Genomic DNA, 17662 nt, shown 5'->3' on the forward strand with positions numbered 1-17662 from the left:
TTGCTGTAGTTAGTATTACAGCTGTTCTATGATTTATGAATACTCCACTTGCAAATTCTTGAAAGGCAAGACAAGAATCCTTAATTTTGATAAAACAACATCACTAATCTTTAGAAAGGCAGCTAGTAATGCAATAATTAACTAAAACAGCTGGGAGCAAGTTTCACCACATATGGTGATTTGTGTGTGTGTGTCTGTGAGGCCTAACTGGTGGATTTATATCCAATCAAGAGGAAAGTGGTATAAACACCTTATTGGAATCAACCTCTTACTTTTGTGGTGAAAGAGAGGGTTGTCCTAATGGTTATTCTTCAGATTGAGCTAATGCCAGAAGTGGGTTTCCTCATGAATCCGTGCTTGGAACACTGTTGTTTCAAGCACTGATCCTTAAGGGACCCCACAATCACTAAATTACTATCTTTAAAGCCTATCAAGATTAGAAGAGTGATAAAATGAGAAGAGAAAAATTTTGATAAGCTTTAGAGATAATCAGGAAAGTAGTAGCATGTTTTAATTCTGCAAAATGTAGAAGTTTTATATGAGGGGGGGTGATCATTTAATTCACGAACTGGTGCAAGATTTTATGTTTACTGTGTGAACTTTCAATAACTGCCACTACAGGTTCTCTCCCTGATTGCTACTGAGCAGACTATGTGTGCATGCCAGTACTTGTCAGGCTAGTGTTGTGTGAAGAGAGCTTTTTAGCTGCTTGTCAATGACGATCGTTTTGAAGAAAGTATCATGTCAGACATACAGATTGAACAGTGATATGTAATTCGTTATTACGTCAGACGGGGCTTAAATGCATCGGAAACAGTTAAAGACATGAATGAAGCATATGGAAATGAATGTCTTGGTAGGTTGGACATATTCTGGTGTAAAGTGGTCATCAAGACAATGCCAAGCCCTACTTGGATAGTATTGGGTAGGCAGTGATCATTGCTATAGGTGCCGAGGTTCTGCCACATCCCTGCCCCATTCACCAGACTTAGCCCCATGTGATTTCTTCCTGTTTCCACATCTGAAGAAAGCTCTGAAAGGCAACCGTTTCACGTCTTACACAACGATGATGGCAGAAGTCACAATGGAAGCACTTCTCAGTCTTTCTAAAAATGGCTTGCAAGAAGCATTTAATGAGTAGGTGCGACAGTGGCAAAAGTGTGTAAAGTTCAAGGGAGAGTATTTTGAGAAGGAGACATCCATAGACAATTCAGATGATGACAAGATAAGATCTTGCACCAGTCTGTGAAGTAAATGATTATCCCTTGGAACTTGGGAAATAAAAAAATTCCCAAAATAACATTAAGAGGAGTTGTGTTAAAGGCAGCAAAGGAGAGATTTTGAGATTATGTTTCATGCAGCTATTGTTATTTTGTTATTTTTTTAGGAGCATTTAGCAACTAAGGCCATATTGCTCCAGGAATATACGGTGGTCATTCCCTTGACCTTTCCGCATCCTCCGTATTTGGTGGTGACGGGCTCGAACCCCGGTCTAATCAAGAAGCGTGTGCTACGCACTGCTGCTCCTTCCCACCTGGCTACGGAGGCGCCTGTTTCATGCAGCATGAAGTTCTCTGCAGTGTAGACAAGTGGCAAGGGGAGGGGAGGATGTGGTCTTATTAATTATTTATTGAACATTTGCATATAGGATCAGGAGGTCATAATCCCATCATATTCAGAAATGGTGAGTCTGCACTTGGAGTATTGTGTCCGAGTATGGAGATCATACTAAAAAAGGCAGAGCTGCTTGAAGAGATTGAAAGATAGGATACATGCTTGTGAAAATCAACAAAAGGGCACTTCCACTTAGTTATGCACTTGTATTAGGGAAGATTTTGAACAATTGGGGCACATAGCTTGGTAACAAAGCATCCTTAGAGGAATCTAAAGAGAAATGAGAGGAAGGAGACAGTATAATGAATAAAAATGAAGTTTTTAAAGTTATAAATGATACTAGATAAAATTCAAATTATGAGGAAGAGATAAAAAAACTGTAGGAAGTTTTTTGCTAATAAGTTGTAAATCATGGAATAAGTTGCATCTATAGGTAATTGAGGCTAACAGCTTGGAAAAATTCAAAGGTCAGCTGAATCAGAACCTATGTGTAAGAAGGATTTTATTATTTTTTATGTGAAACATCTGTGGAATGTACCTCAACTGGGTAAATCTGATTGGTCACAAAAAACACGACGCAGAAGTGATGTCTTCTGCAGCTTCTGCCTGTGCCAAATTATCGCAACTTATATTGTTGCAATCATAGTATGATTGCAACAATACCAGTATTTGTAATCAAACATCAACAACACAAATATTTGTAATCATATACAGCCACTCCCCGACTAACGTAAGGGTTGCGTTCTGCAGAACTCTACGTGTCGGAATTTCCCGAAATGCTTATGCAGCACTCACAAATTTGATTGAATTCAATCAAAGCAAAAAAGAAATGTTCGATGAGCATGTAAATAGAATTATTTATTCAATTTTTTTTATCTCTTGCACAGGAAAAATTACAAAAGTGTACAAAATTACAAAAAATTCAAAACTGTAAAATTACAAAAAGAGAGAGGAGACAGGCATAATATCAGCAAGTTTTACCTTTTGAGCATCGTTGCTAGAATTAACTCTCCAGCTGATAAACACGTCACAGGTGAAGTTGATGGTTGTGAAGATTTAGGAAGTGTTTTTTCCAACATATCACAAAGTTTCTCTGCAGCTGAAGAATCGGCACTGGCAGCTTCACTGCATACCTCAATGTTTTGGAAAACAGCACAATGCTTGAACCTATAAAACCACCCGTCGCTTGCCAAGAACTTGGCTTGGGATTTGTCATATTTATCTTTAATATCTTCATAAATACTTGTTGCTTTTTCTTGAATGCCAACTGGACTCAGGGGCACTTGCTTCTGAATCTGATTTTCCATTCATACTATTAATAGCTTTTCCATCTTCGATATAGCACATGAATGCTGTTTTGTGATCATTGTTGATCTTAAATGCATTGATCCTTTAACATGTTCTTTTATACGCGCACTGTCCCTTAAAACTGTATTCACTGTTGAAGCAAAGAGACCTAATTCTGTGCAATAGATGACAAACTTTGTCCTGCTTCATACTTCTTAATTAATCATCTTCATTTCTAAATCAATTCTGTTTCGTTTCCTAGCACTGCCAGCACTTTCCGTTGGTCCCTTTCCCTTCACCATTGTAATAAGTAAATAGGAATGAAGAGAAGATTCTTAAAATTTATGTTTTTTTATATGATTGAAGATTTCAGTGAAGGGGAACTCATTTCACCATAATACCGTAATGTAAAAACCCACAGAATTCCAGTTATCGGTATTATTGCAAATGCAATAAGATCAAGTTTACTATCCATTTATAATACATTGTGCTAACAGAAAAGCCCAATAAACTGGAAAGTGCAAATTGTTTTATGGTTGTGACCTCCAGAAATGTGTTTTAGAAAAATAACACAAAGGAGTTCAAAACTGATTCATATAACGGAACATATGATAACGATGAAATTGTAGTGAAATTTCCATTATAAAAATGACCCTTTAGAGAGATAAATAGCTTAGTTATATAGCAAAAATTTCAACTTCCAAGGTCTTGGAACAAATTACCAAAAAAAAAGTGTTATTGGGTTCACATTACGATATTTTCGCGATACCTCCATTTATTCCTACGGGATTCAAAATACGTTTCCACAATTATTTTAAGTTTTCACCAGCCGGAAAAAACTTACATAAAGTCGAAATTCTGTAAGTTGAGTATTATGTAAGCTGGGGAGTGGATATACTTGAACTGTTGCAATCGTAGTTCCTGCAGCTGTCATTTGATTGTGGCCATTCAAATTGCTACAATCAAATGAGTAATTAGGCTATTGGCTTGGATTTCACCAACCTTTTCCAAGCCAAGGATGTTTCCCATAAAATCATCCACGTATGTGCCGAGCACACTTGCCATTTTTTTTTATTTGGCTTGTGCAGCAAAAGCATAGGTGTTCCTTGCAACATGGGGCAAATACAAATACTACTGCTAAAATGTAAATTGAGGTTTAATGCTGATGAATGTATAGTGATATGCAGGCCAATTAATGCATTTGACATTAATCCCAGAATACCATTTGAGCATGTTATTCTGGGATTAATGCCAAGCTACCAAACTCAAAGCAACAGTGGAAAATGAAAAAGACTTTTAAAGTTTTGAAGTCTTTGTTTTAGATCTGTTGGAACAAGTGAGAAATGAAAAGATAAGTAACAAGATTAGTTAAGGGCTAAAAAGGATACTCTTACCAAGAAATACTTGAGTCCTATAAATTGCACCATCTGGCTATATTCACGGAGACCTGACTGAAGTGTTTAAAGTCTAAATTCTAATTTAGTTTACTCAACCCTGCCTGCTCATTCTTAGATGACACACACACACACTGGAATATGAATAGAACAGATGTCCAGAAATTTGCATTCAGCCACAGTGTTAACTAATTATTGACATTAACTTTCACTTAGAGTTATGGAAAGGAATTTGGGAATATTAAAAAAAAAAAAAAAAAAAAAAAAGAAAATTTATTTCTTTTTTGGCTTGTGCTGTGAAAGCTTTGTTTCCTTGCATCATTTTGCCAATTAATACTAATGCCAGTTTAATTCTTTCAAAAATTAGGATTAAGCATGGATGTACGATGCATTTCATTTATAAGATTAATGAAAATTATGTATTACCACATATGGATACTAGGCATCTGCATGGTGACCTAATTAAAATATTCAATGTACAAGACAATTTTATGATAATATGACAGTTCAGTGTAAGAAACAATTTGGTGTAAGACATTCGGTGTTTACAACTATTTGGCAAGTAACAAATAGTTGTAAAAACACAACTATTTGGTGAAGAGGTACAAATGAAGGTGTGTTTTTGTTTTGGTTTTTTTTTTTTTTTTTTGCTTGGGCTGTATAAGCTTTGCTTCCTTGTATCTTTTTGCAACTGCTTCCTTTCAACTCTTAGAACCAACCAACCAAGGATGGATGTATATATGACAACTGAAAATTATGTATTACCACATGTGAATACTAAGCAGACAATTCAGCATAAGACAAGTTAAAAAAATTACAGTTCAGTTAATGAGATTTGATTTGATTTAAGAATTCTTGGTACAAGAGCTACTGTGGCTAAAATGCACCTGTAAAATTTTATATTTTATATAATGGTTTTGTTCTAATTCGTATATTGCTGCTAATGATTTCCAAGAGTAACAGAGAATGACTATAGCTTGCTTTAGAGATAATATTTAGTTTTATATTTGATTGTAGTAATTTATTTTCTTGAGGAACTGAAAAACATCTGCTATATTTTTTCTATCTTCCAGTATGGTTTTGAGAGTGAGGGAGTGATGTTTGTTTAGCTCTTTGAAGGAGTTTCGGCGCTCATCTGCAAAAGCTGGACAAGTAATCAGTACATGTTCTACTGTTTGTTGTGTGTGACAGATAGGGCATAGAGGGGGATCCTCTCCTTGCAAAAGATAAGAGTGACTGAAATACGTGTGTCCTATCCTTAACCTAGCAAGTATCACTTCATCGCGTCTATTTTTCTAAATGCTGGATTTCCATGGTTGGAGTAATCTTTTAATCTGATGCAATTTGTTAGTGGTAAGTACTTGCCATTGCTGATGCCAGTGATGTATCCCACTGTGATCAATAACGTGTTTATAGTCTGAGAAAGGGATATATTCTGATGCAGAAATATTGTTGTTAGCTTCTTTGGCAGCTCTGTCTGCTTGCTCGTTACCATGTATTCCGACATGGCTTGGGATCCAGCAAAATCTAATATTATGACGTTGTTCAAGGAGTTTTGATATTTTGTATTGAATCTGCTGTTGTAATGGATGTTTGTTAGAACTGATATTTTGTATTGCCATCATGGAACTACGGGAGTCAGTAAAAATTATGCTGTTTTGAAAACTTGAATGGTCGATTTCGTCTAGTGCTAACATAATGGCTTGCAGTTTTGCGGTATAAATGCTACAGTCTTTTGGGAGTTTTTGGGCCAATGTGATGTCAGAAAAGTAAACTGCCGCTCCCACATGAGAATCAGTTTTGGATCCATCTGTATATAGAAAGCAATGATCTGAAATTTGTGCATTATAAGCAGCATGCAGCTGTTGATGGTTTATATGAGAAAGGATTTGTTTGCTCGAAATGTGGAAGGAGGAGTCACATAAAGGTTGTCTGATTATCCATGATGGAGTAGACTGCTTTGTCAGCGGATTTATGTTATCTAGGTTAAGCTCTCTACTGAGAAGAAGGTTTTTTTAATCTCACATTCGCAGGTTTATTGATTCTTTGTTGTTGCTGCTAATGTTGTTCCCATTCAGAAGCAAAAAGAGTTTTCTGTAGAGGGTGGTCTGGTAAGGATTTTATTTTAGCTGCATAAGAGAGTAATTGATTTTGTCTTCTGATTTGCAGAGGAGGTTCTTGAGCTTCGGCATACAGGCTCTGCACAGGTGAGGTGCGGAAAGCTCCAAGGGCTAAAAGTAGTGCGCAGTGATGTACCGGGTCGAGCCATCTCAGGGCACTAGGTCTTGCCGAGTCAAAGACTGAGGCACCATAGTGTCTAGCTTAGACCGAATGAGAAGGCGATATAAACGTAGTAGGATTGTCCTGTCTGCTCCCCAGGATATAGCGGTAGGACCTTCAAGATGTTCATTTTCTTCAAACAGTGGATTCTTATGTGACTGATATGTTCTAGGAAAGTCAGATTTTTGTCAAAAACTAATCCTAAGAAACGGACACTATTTTTAACTGGGTTGATCTGTTCTTTTAGCCTGAGTTCTGGGTCAGGATGGAGATTCCTTTTTCTGCAGAAATGTATACATGCAGTCTTTTGTACCGATATTCTATATCCATTTCTTTCTGTCCATTTTATGACTCTGTTAATGGCTACTTGCAATTGCCGTTCTATTGTCCTCATATGCTGCGCTTGATAAGAAATGCTGAAATCATCAGCATAAACTGTTGTAAAGATATTGTTTGGGATTTGTTCTATTATTGTGCTGAAGTGGACTGCAAAAAGTGTGGCACTAAGTACAGATCCTTGAGGGACCCCTTCTTCTTCTTGATAAAATATATTGGAAAGTGTATTGTTCATTCGAACTTGGAAGGTCCGATTCTTAAGGAAATTGTATATGTAGAGGGGTAGATGTCCTCTAAGGCCAAGTTGATGTAACCTTTTAAGTATACCATATCGCCACGTGGTATCATATGCCTTTTGGATATCAAAATTAACCATGACTTGGTGTTGTTTCCTGAGAAAAGCATTTCTTACTTGATTTTCCAGTTGTATAAGTACATCCAAGGTACAGCGATTTTTTCTAAAGCCAAATTGTTCTGAGTTGAGAAGATCATTATTTTCTAGATACCATGTTAGTCTATTGTTGACCATTTTCTCTAAGATCTTGCCTAAGCAGCTAGTCAAAGCTATGGGACGGTAGTTCTGTGGGTCTGAGAGATCTTTTCCCTGTTTTGGGAAAGCTAGTATTATTGCGTGGTGCCATTTGTTTGGGAAAGAATTTTCAAGGTATATTTTGTTGTATAGATCTAACAGGGCTAATTGGGACTGTTCATCTAATTGTTGTATCATTGCATAATGGATTTCATCAGGACCGACTGCGCTGTGTTTCACCTGTAGCAGAGTTTGTTTTAGTTCTGCTGCCGTGAGTGGCAAGTTGTATTGTTCACATTGATTGGTAGAAAAGTTTAATTTTATTTTTTCGGCCTCTTTCTTGTACGTTTTGAAAGCAGTGGGGTATGCACAATTAGCAGATGTATTCGAAAAATTTTCACCAAGCACGTTGACTATATCTAAGGTATTTGTAACCAACTGTCCCTTCCAATTTAGCAATGGAGAGTGGTTTAATTGAGAATTGTTTGTCATCCTTCTGATCTTTTTCCAGATAAGTGTAGCTGGTGTGGAAATAGTTATAGTGGATGCAAATTTCATCCAAGCAGCTTTTTTGCTTATTTTTTGCACTTTCCTGACCTTAGCTCTGGCTCTCTTGAATTGTATCAGATTGTCTGTTGTTGGATTTTTGCGAAAAAGGTTCCAGGCTCTATTTCTCTCTTTTTTAGCTTCCCGGCACTCTTTGTTCCACCATGGTTTTGGATATATTCTAATGTTAGAAGATGTTTTAGGTATTGTCTTTTCCGCAGCTTGAAGCATACTATCAGTAACATAGGCTACTGATGTTTGTACTGATTCTCTTTTAATAATGTTGCAGTCTAGCTTGGCTAGTATCCTGAATGTTTCCCAATCTGCATCATATATTTTCCATCTGGGGTGCCTATTGGCTTGGCATGGCGTTTTTTCCACAATTTTCAAAATAATGGGGTAGTGGTCGCTGCTCAATGGAGTCTCGTGCACGCTCCATTTAGTCATAGGAAACAGTGTTGGGGAACAGATTGATAAGTCTATTGCAGAACTGCTTTTTGATGGAAGGTGGAAATATGTGTGTGTGCCGTCATTTAAAATCATTAGGTTGTTCTCGACAATTAATTTTTCTATTTGCTTACCCTTCTGGTCTATTTTGTGATCGCCCCATAGTGGGTGATGTCCATTTAGGTCACCTAAGATGCAGAATGGAGGTGGTAGTTGAGTGATCAGCTCTTTGAAATCCTTAAATCGGAATTCTTGATTAGGGGGTAGATATATTGAGGCTATGGTAATATTGAAGCCTATTGCTAGACGGGCTGCAACTGCTTCTAATGGTGTGTTCAATGGTATTGTTTGGGAAGGGACATGTCTGTTAACTAGTATTGCAACTCCTCCTCTCGCTGTTCCATTCGTTATGCGATCCTTTCTATATGTGATATAATTTTTGATTATACTATTGTCCTGTGGTTTTAAATAGGTTTCTTGTAGGCAGATACTTAGTGGGTGGTACTGGGTGATGAGGTCTATAACATCATTAGTGTTTGAGCAAAAACCTCGACAGTTCCATTGGATAATCGTATCTGTCATTTGGGGTTAGATGTTCCCTCGGATTGCTTCATAGGGGCTGATTTAACTTTGTCTACCTTGGTTTTGTCTTTCTTTGAAAAATAGGGTCTACCCGTATCCATTTCTTCTTCAGTGAAGATTTCGAGAACTGGTTCCTCTCCTTGGTTTCTTGCATCCGTATCCATTTGTTCTGCAATCTTTTTTCCTGTACTACCTATCTTTTCTTTGTTTGCTTTTCTTCTTACATTTTCTGAATTATCTGGTGGGAAAGATAAAGGAGTATTGATAATCTTTTCTTGTTTTTGTGATGGAGATGGTTTGTAAAACTCACGAACCCATTCTGAGATGGATTCTCCTGGGGGGATTGTAACATCCGTTTGTGTGCCACAACATTTTGAATTGGGTAATTTAATTTCCGGAGCCTTTTTGATTGTGGTAATCTGCGCATAAGAAGGTTTGTTTGCTATATTTATTGTAATTACCTTTTTAGCTTCCTGATATGAAACTCCATTTTCTACTTTGTATTTTTGTATCATTTTTTCCTTCTTCCAAATTTCACACTCCCTTGAATATGCAGTATGATCTCCTTTACAATTTACACATTTATGGTTTCCAGCTGTGCAAGTAGAAGTGGCATGTTCTTGCGAACCACAGTTTGCACATGTTAATTTTCCTCTACATACTGTCTGTGAGTGACCAAACTTCTGACAGTTGAAACAACGGAGAGGATTCGGGATGTAAGGTCTTATATCCAGCTTTTACTGATCTGGGTGATTTAGGCGTGTTGAAAGTGAGTATCAGATTCCTGGTGGGGGTGATTATCCCTTCTTTTTTAATTATAATTCTTTTAACACTGATGACTCCTTGTTCCTGAAGTTCCATTTGAATTTCCTCTTCGGGCACATTTAGAAGGTCCCATTCCGTAATGACACCTTTTGAAGTATTTAATGTATTTTGCGGGGATACTATTACTGGTATTCCTGCAAAGGTTGTCATTTGTAATAATTTTTCTGAGTGTTTAGCATTGGCCGTTTCTACCAAAATGTCGCCTGATTTTAGTCTTTTAACTTGTTTTGGTGGGCCGACATAACTCTCAAGAGTCTTTTATATGAGAAAGGGTGACAATTGTCCTACCACTTTCTCAGTATTTGAGTGTATAATAATATATGTTGGAGAAATTAAAACTTGAGAGTCAGTTTTTAATCTCTTTGTGGAGACAGAGTCATTTCTATCGCCTTTTCTGATTGCCTTAGCGGTGTCTCCGAAAGAACTAGATTTCTCATATCTTGGATCAGTTCTATTCGGGTCCGTTGACCCAGTGGATTCCTGGGTATTGGAGTCAGTTCGCTCCATTTCGCCCTGAAAGGGAGAGCTTTTCCCTTCCAGGTTACCGGCCCCGCCACGTGGAGGCAGGAGCAGTGCCGCCCTGTGACCAAGCACTAGGAGGTTAGTAATTAAGATATAACAGAAAATAAAAGGGAAAGAGAAGGTTGCTTTTCTTCTTAATCTAGTAAAGTTGCTTTCTTTACTATGGATTATTTAATTGTGTGTTAATAAATGCTTTAAATAAGGAAACGATTTCTACTTCAAGAAAGAGCGGTAATTCAGAGCAAAAAGTCACTTGATCACAGAATAGCTTGGCACTTGGGGCCTCAGTCAATGAGAAATTTGGTGCATGACATTTCGCTGTATGTAACACTTTGGTGTATTACACACAGACCAGGAATTAAGAAAATCAATGAAGTAAAATATTTGGGAAACTAAGAGAAATTGTTAACTTAAACATGGGAAATGCAGAAATTTCAAAAATAACAGGAAAAAAAGGAATATATTTTTAATCAATTTGCTTTGTGTAAAGGTATTCACAACATAATCCTACTCATAAGCAGATTGGGAAGTGGGTATGCACCTGTTATCTTCAGCATGACTGTCCGTCCATATTGTAACAAATTTACAATATGGACAGACAGCCGTGCTGAAGATAACAGATGCATACTCAACCAGGACTGTGCAATGGTATCCAAGGGCTTGAGAGCATGACTGGTTTCAGAGCTCCCTTTCTTAATGAAATTTGGGAGGGTGAACAGATCTTTCTAAAAGAGTCAGATATAAAATTTCATGAAAATGCATCCATCAGAAGTCAATCCATCACAAAGAAATAATGATTGCTGGATTTCTACTGGTCTTATTTTAATGAAACTTGGGATGGTTCAAAGCATCTTTCTACAAGAGTAAAATATAAAATTAAAAAAAAAAAAAAAAAAACCTCCAATAGGAGATGGCTATTGGAGCCATCTCCTGAAGTTTGTTCCATCTTTATCATGATGAGTTGTCTTCTCCATGTCCATCTGTCTGTCCACATTACATGTGGATGGACAAACAGACTAACGATGGACATGGTAAAGACAATAGACACTTAGATGCTAACACACCTAAAAATGAGTGATTAATGCATTCTATCAAAAATATGAACTGTGTTCACTAAATTTTTGGTTTTAATAGTAGTAGTAGTAGTGGCATGTGATGCAAGAAAGCAAGTGTATGAGCTTATGCAGCATCAGCCAAAAAAAAAAAAAAAAATCACACCATTCTCTCCAAATGCCTGTCCAGTTCCTCCTTAAATTTATTCAACCTATCAACTTCCACAACGACAGATGGAAGTTTGTTCCAGCAATTAACCACCCGCTGGCTAAAGGCAAATTTCCGCACATCTATTCTACATCTGTCTTTTCTTAATTTGAATTTATGCCCCCTTAGGTTCGTAATCTGAACAAGTGGAAGGATCCCATCAGAATTCAGCGTGCTCAACCCATTCAAGGCCTTATACACTGCAATCAGATCACCGCGCAGGTGCCTAGTCTCCAGCCACTGCAATTTGCAGAACTTTAGCCTCTCTTGGTAAGAGGATCCCTTCATTCCCCTCACCAATCTTGTTGCCCTTCTCTGTACACGCTCAAGCAAATCTACATCCTTCCTAAAATGAGGAAGGATGTAGACAAAGTAAGACTGAAAAGTTTGCTTTTCCTATAGTGAATTCTTGCATAGAATTCACTTGTTCATCGTTGTACTCATCAAATTGCCATAGCCACCGATTATCTTTCACCAAATTGACATATATCAAATTGTCATGCACTTAACTGACTTGTATGCCAAACTGATGTGGATCCTAGTAAAAACATCTTTACTCTGTCTCAAACAATACTCAGGGAACAAATTTAAATTGAAAAAGGATGGCTAGAGAACAGATCTAGGAAATTTTTCCAGAAAGAAACTGATTATTACAATAAACTACAGTGAAAATGGGTTATTTGCAAATTCTAAATAAACTTGCTTCCTCATCATTTTCCCAACTGTAATACTAACATGTTGAGATGCTGTATCTTGAAAGATTTACTGATCACCATCTTTGCACAATTAGTGCATATTGCCAATTTCTAGAAATCATAATTTGTAAAACCTCTAATACAGATCTTGCTTTCTGTGGGATGACAGTCCTGAAAATTTCATTTAAATTAATATTTAATGCATGCAGTAAAACAGGAACAGAAGCAGTGTAACAGGAAAATTATAAGAGAGTATATAATTACTCTACTTATAAATAGAGTAATTATAAGTATAATTTTATTATTTCAATAACATTATTAAGCATGAAACTAAAGACACATTTAGACTTGTCAAAGTGCCTTCAATTCTATATAGACAAAAGGACTTAAACACTGCAATCAGATCACCGCGCAGGTGCCTAGTCTCCAGCCACTGCAATTTGCAGAACTTTAGCCTCTCTTGGTAAGAGAGGCTAAAGTTAAGGGAAGGGAAGGGAAATCGATAGTAACTCGATTCCAACAGAATCTTCTGAAGATCTTTCTCTAACAGAGGGATTGGACCTGGGTGGGTCTTTGAATGCTTCAATTGTATATGCGACGGTTGCCAAAATCAGGAAAGCTCTGGGAGAGTTTCTATCAAAGGATTCTAGCAAGATAACTAAGTCTGCCTCTAACCGCATTCATAGTCTATGGGCGGATCTAGAGGCAGTTACCACCGCAATCTTAATTGACAATGAACGACTTAAGACCAAAGCATCTGAATTGGAAATCAGAGCAGGTCTTTTGGACAAGATGATACAGATCCAAGGTGATCTACATCCTCATAAGACTTTTACGGAAGTTGTTCGTGGTGGGACAAAGCGAAATAGACAGACTCCTGAAAGCCGAAAGCCGAAAGCTCATATATTTCTGCTTTATCTGTACGCTCTGTGTTTAAGCTACAATAAATTCCTCAATGAATCCAGAGCGCGTAGGCCTGTTTCGTTAAGGACTTAAACAGTAGAAATTACGGTGTACATACATATTCATTGCCTGTGTTATATATTTATGACATTTCATGCATCATATTTTCAAGATTAACATTAATTGCTCAACTGATACTTTGAAACTGTCAACATAACTGGTAAATACTATTATCTTAATCTTATTTTTTTTTAAATCCATAAAAGCTGTTTTGTAATATATGCTACTTAATTAAAATGTAATGAATATGATGCCATATTATCTAACCTGATACTGTAGTCTTTATCTGCCTGCAGGATTCTTCATATGCAACTTTCTGAGCAAGTTCTTCAGTCCAGAGTTGCTAAAAATATTTTGCTTTGACATTAAAAAACACTACATTTCCATGTCATTTTTGTAATCTTAACATATTTCAATACGTTAAGATTACAAAATATAAAATTATATTTTGTAAGATTATAAAATTATAATTATCTGAAACTAAAATTATGTTAAGATTATAACTTAACTTATAAATTATAAGTTATAAAATTATAACTATATAAATCAAATAAATTTTAGCTATTATCATTAATTATCATGAAACTATTATCGTAAAATTTAACTATTATCACTTATTTTAGAGAGAGAGAGAGAGAGAGAGAGAGAGGAATCAATTCTTTTTTACTTTATATAGCACAGACAAATGAAAAAAAAAACAATTTTAAAATGCTATCAGGAATCAAAATGGTAACTTTTTCAAAATTTATATCACAAGATTAAATGAAAAACTAAATTTCATTTTACTATGAGCATTAACACTACTGCATTTATGGAGCAAATAAAATTCTGCTAGCTAGGAAAACAGAAAAGAATGTCTTCCTACTTAATGCTGGTGCCACCATTTGTTTAAAGAAAGCACCTAAAGATGCTTAGTGCAACACCAAAAGTTCATACTGCTGTGAACCCAAGACCAACAATATTTACCAATAAGTTTAAATCCTGCTAAACACAAAAGATGATAAAAAAAAAAAAAAAAACTTAATTTTCATATTAGTGCTTGATCTACATCTACCCTTCAGAGCTTGTGCTCTTTTTCAGACAAGAATGCTCACCTTGGGTCTCATAGACCCAGTATATATTTTTTAATTAAATAAGGTCCTAAGTTTGAAAATGAATTTACAATGCTTAATAAATAAGATAATATGAACCAGAGCTGTAATGCCCAATACACCCTACATTGATATCAATATTTGTAAAATAATAAGAGGAGTTTACCTCAATATATATGTAGAACACTTCCGTATGATACGCTCCAGAAATTAAAACGAAAAACTTACATTAGAGTAACAAATAGTTTAAAAAATAATTAAAAATCAATTTAACACAATAAAACTCAATTTAACACAATTAAAAATCAATTTAATGCAATTAAAAATAAGAAAAAATTAATTAAAGGAGGTTAAAATTAATTTAACGAGGAAAAAAAAAAAAAAAAACAGATTGCGACTCGTCTTATCAGGGTTTCATTCGTTTTCCTTTGAATATTCTTATTAATCAACATCCGGCCTCAGTTTGGGCTGCTTGTTCAGCAGCGTCAGAATTAGCCTTTCACGCCGTTAACGAAAAACACTTTTTTATTTAACGAGGCCAAGATACTTAGTGTCCAACGTAATTATACGCGACTATTAATAATACACAGAAATTATTAATAGTCGCGTAATTATATGTGACTATTAATAATACTTACTAATAATACATAGAAACTGAATTACACGAAAATTCTGTTAATGTTCATTGGCCATATCTCTTCTCTGATTCGTGGGCTTTTATGCGCATGCGTGAAGACAAACAATCCCTATTTAAGTTTCATAGTGAGCCCTATGCGGTAATTTTCATTCCTATGATCACGACATACGGTCGAAAAGCGTTGTCAGCTTCAGAAAGGAAAATCATTTGGCAATTTTTTCGTTAAATTCTTTTAATTAATTTTCTTATTTTTAATTGCATTAAATTGATTTTTAGTTGTGTTAAATTGAGTTTTATTGGGTTAAATTGATTTTTAATTATTTTATACTATTTGTTACTCTAATGTAAGTTTTTTGGTTTTTTTTCATTTTAATTTCTGGAGAGTATCATACGGAAGTGTTCTACGTACTATATTGAGGTAAACTCCTCTTATTATTTTACAAATATTGATATCAACGTAGAATGTATTGGGCATTACAGCTCTGGTTCATACTATTTAAAATTCAATACAGTACATGGAAATAAAAATTTCAATTTGTAAAAAAAAAAAAAACAACATTGTAAAATCCTTATTCCAGCTCACAATATTCAGTGTACAAAACATTGACATGTTTTAAACAAAGAAATTTGTAAAATTTTGAGCAAAAATATTGCATCTTTCTGTCTAAGTTATATTTCTACCAGTTCTTGAAATTATTTCGCACAAACATTCAACAACATCCCCAGGACTATTACTGATTTTATATGGGCCATCTGGTTGTGTTCCAACATACACCTCCATATTACTTGTGTAAAACATAGATGTATCTACTAAAGCAAAAATCTTAATCGCATTCTTACTTGGTTTACTGGGGATATATTGCCTAAAGCTGCACCTACCTTGGAATGCTTCAAGCTTTTCATCAAAAGCTTGAAGTATTTTACGTATTCTGACACTGAACAGGTATTCTTACAGTTCTGCACAAATATTTCAAATACTTATCAATTTTTTGTCTTTCACTTTGAGTAGATTTATCATCAAATCTAATACATTATAAAAGAAATTTGAATTGAGGCAAAGACATAACCAAGTGAAACAATTCAATCCCCACATATGCAACCCACAAATCATAAATGTTTTGCCTTCCACTTTGCATGGCTCTAGCTGTTGTTGTTATTTGGTTTTTAGGAGCATTAGCAACTAAGGCCATATTGCTCCGGGGATATGCAGTAGTCATTCCCTGACCTTTCCGCATCCTCCGTATTTGGTGGTCACGGGCTCGAACCCATGTCTAATCAAGAAGTGTGTGCTACGCACTGCCGCTCCTGCCCACATGGCTCTAGCTAGGTACAAAAGCCCTATCAAAGCTTTCATTTCTTCTTTTGAGGTATATTTTGAATCTCTTTTCCTTCCAAAATGGCTTTTTACATCCTAAATGTATTTGTTGGTGTTCTCAACTATTATTGTGAGAATGTCATCACTGATGAAATGGCTCCAGCATTCTATTGGATTTTTGCTAGCCTTGGCTTCTCCTTTCACACCAGATAGTTGTGTTACAATGTTATACGATCAGAGCTGAATTTAGTTTGATCTTTTTCCATTTGGTGAGTCCATCTTTCCCAACAAAGTAAGAATCTATTTCTATTTGTTCTACTTCTTTGCCACTAGAAATTTCCTGTTCAGTATCTCTTTCTTCTAGCCTACTCTCTAAGCAGTCTTCTTCAAGCTCTTCCTCCTCAAAAGATTCATCTGATTCAACTTCGAGGGTTTCTAACATATGTCTGAGTTGTTCAGCATCTCTTACATTGGATGGATTTATGGTTAGGAGATTTTGAAAATTAAAACTTCATGCTAATAGAATCTGGAAAAAGAGAAATATGATTTATGACTAATGTTAAACAATAAAATAGTCAATAGAAGAACAATAAAATGTAGTATAAATGCTCGCGCTGGGTCTCTGAGACCTAGTTTTAAAACTTTTACCTTGTATGATCTTAGTCTGCAGGAAAATACATGTTTTCAATACTCATTTGACTAGAAGATTGAATTTTAGGAAAGTATTGGAAATTGCACCATTGTCGCAAAATTCTTCCACCAAGAATATCAAATATAAAAATGACATGGATAAAATCTGTAAGAAAATACTGATTCTAATATTTTTGAAAATGTAATTGCTTCCCTAAAAAGACACAAGATTAATGAATATGGAAAGCTGCCTGAGCACAGATAAATAATTTCCATTTATGCTGTTGATTTATTCTAGCTTTGAGTTTTGATTGTTGATTTATTCAGCTTCTTTTATGATTTATAATGTTTCATTCAGAGTAACAGAATGTAATCAGTCTGATTCACTTTCAGTCAATTTATTTTATCTACATTTTTGAATCTGTTATAGGATAAATGAATGTCAGTTCTGCTTAAATCTGAGAACAATTAGGTTAGATGACAGAATGATTTTATATTCATCAAAACATTTCAGTTGCTTGTGAAAAATAAATAATCAATACCCTGTTAATTATTAAAATGAATTGCAGACAATGGTGATAGTCTTAAAAGTGAAACATGTTCACTATGTTGTGTTCTGCTCTTTGTGGAATGAAGTGCTGAAATCAAGTAACAAATTCTGCAAAATATCTCGAAACTGTAAGCATAAATATTAACTGTGATGACTGAA

At 35.5% G+C, this 17662-nt stretch overlaps 1 protein-coding gene across 1 annotated transcript in view; it reads right to left on the reverse strand.

Annotated features, from left to right (window-relative positions):
- Kpc1 (Kip1 ubiquitination-promoting complex subunit 1) overlaps positions 1-17662 on the reverse strand; it is a 534039-nt gene that overhangs the window by 271469 nt on the left and 244908 nt on the right. The window contains exon 14 of the mRNA XM_090388154.1: positions 13548-13623. Within this exon, the coding sequence (XP_090244280.1) occupies positions 13548-13623 (76 nt within the window). The remainder of the gene's footprint in view (positions 1-13547; positions 13624-17662) is intronic.

This window comes from Mastigoproctus giganteus, chromosome 13, assembly GCF_048544385.1.
Source record: "Mastigoproctus giganteus isolate SK-2022 chromosome 13, ASM4854438v1, whole genome shotgun sequence".
Lineage (NCBI taxonomy): Eukaryota > Metazoa > Arthropoda > Arachnida > Uropygi > Thelyphonidae > Mastigoproctus > Mastigoproctus giganteus.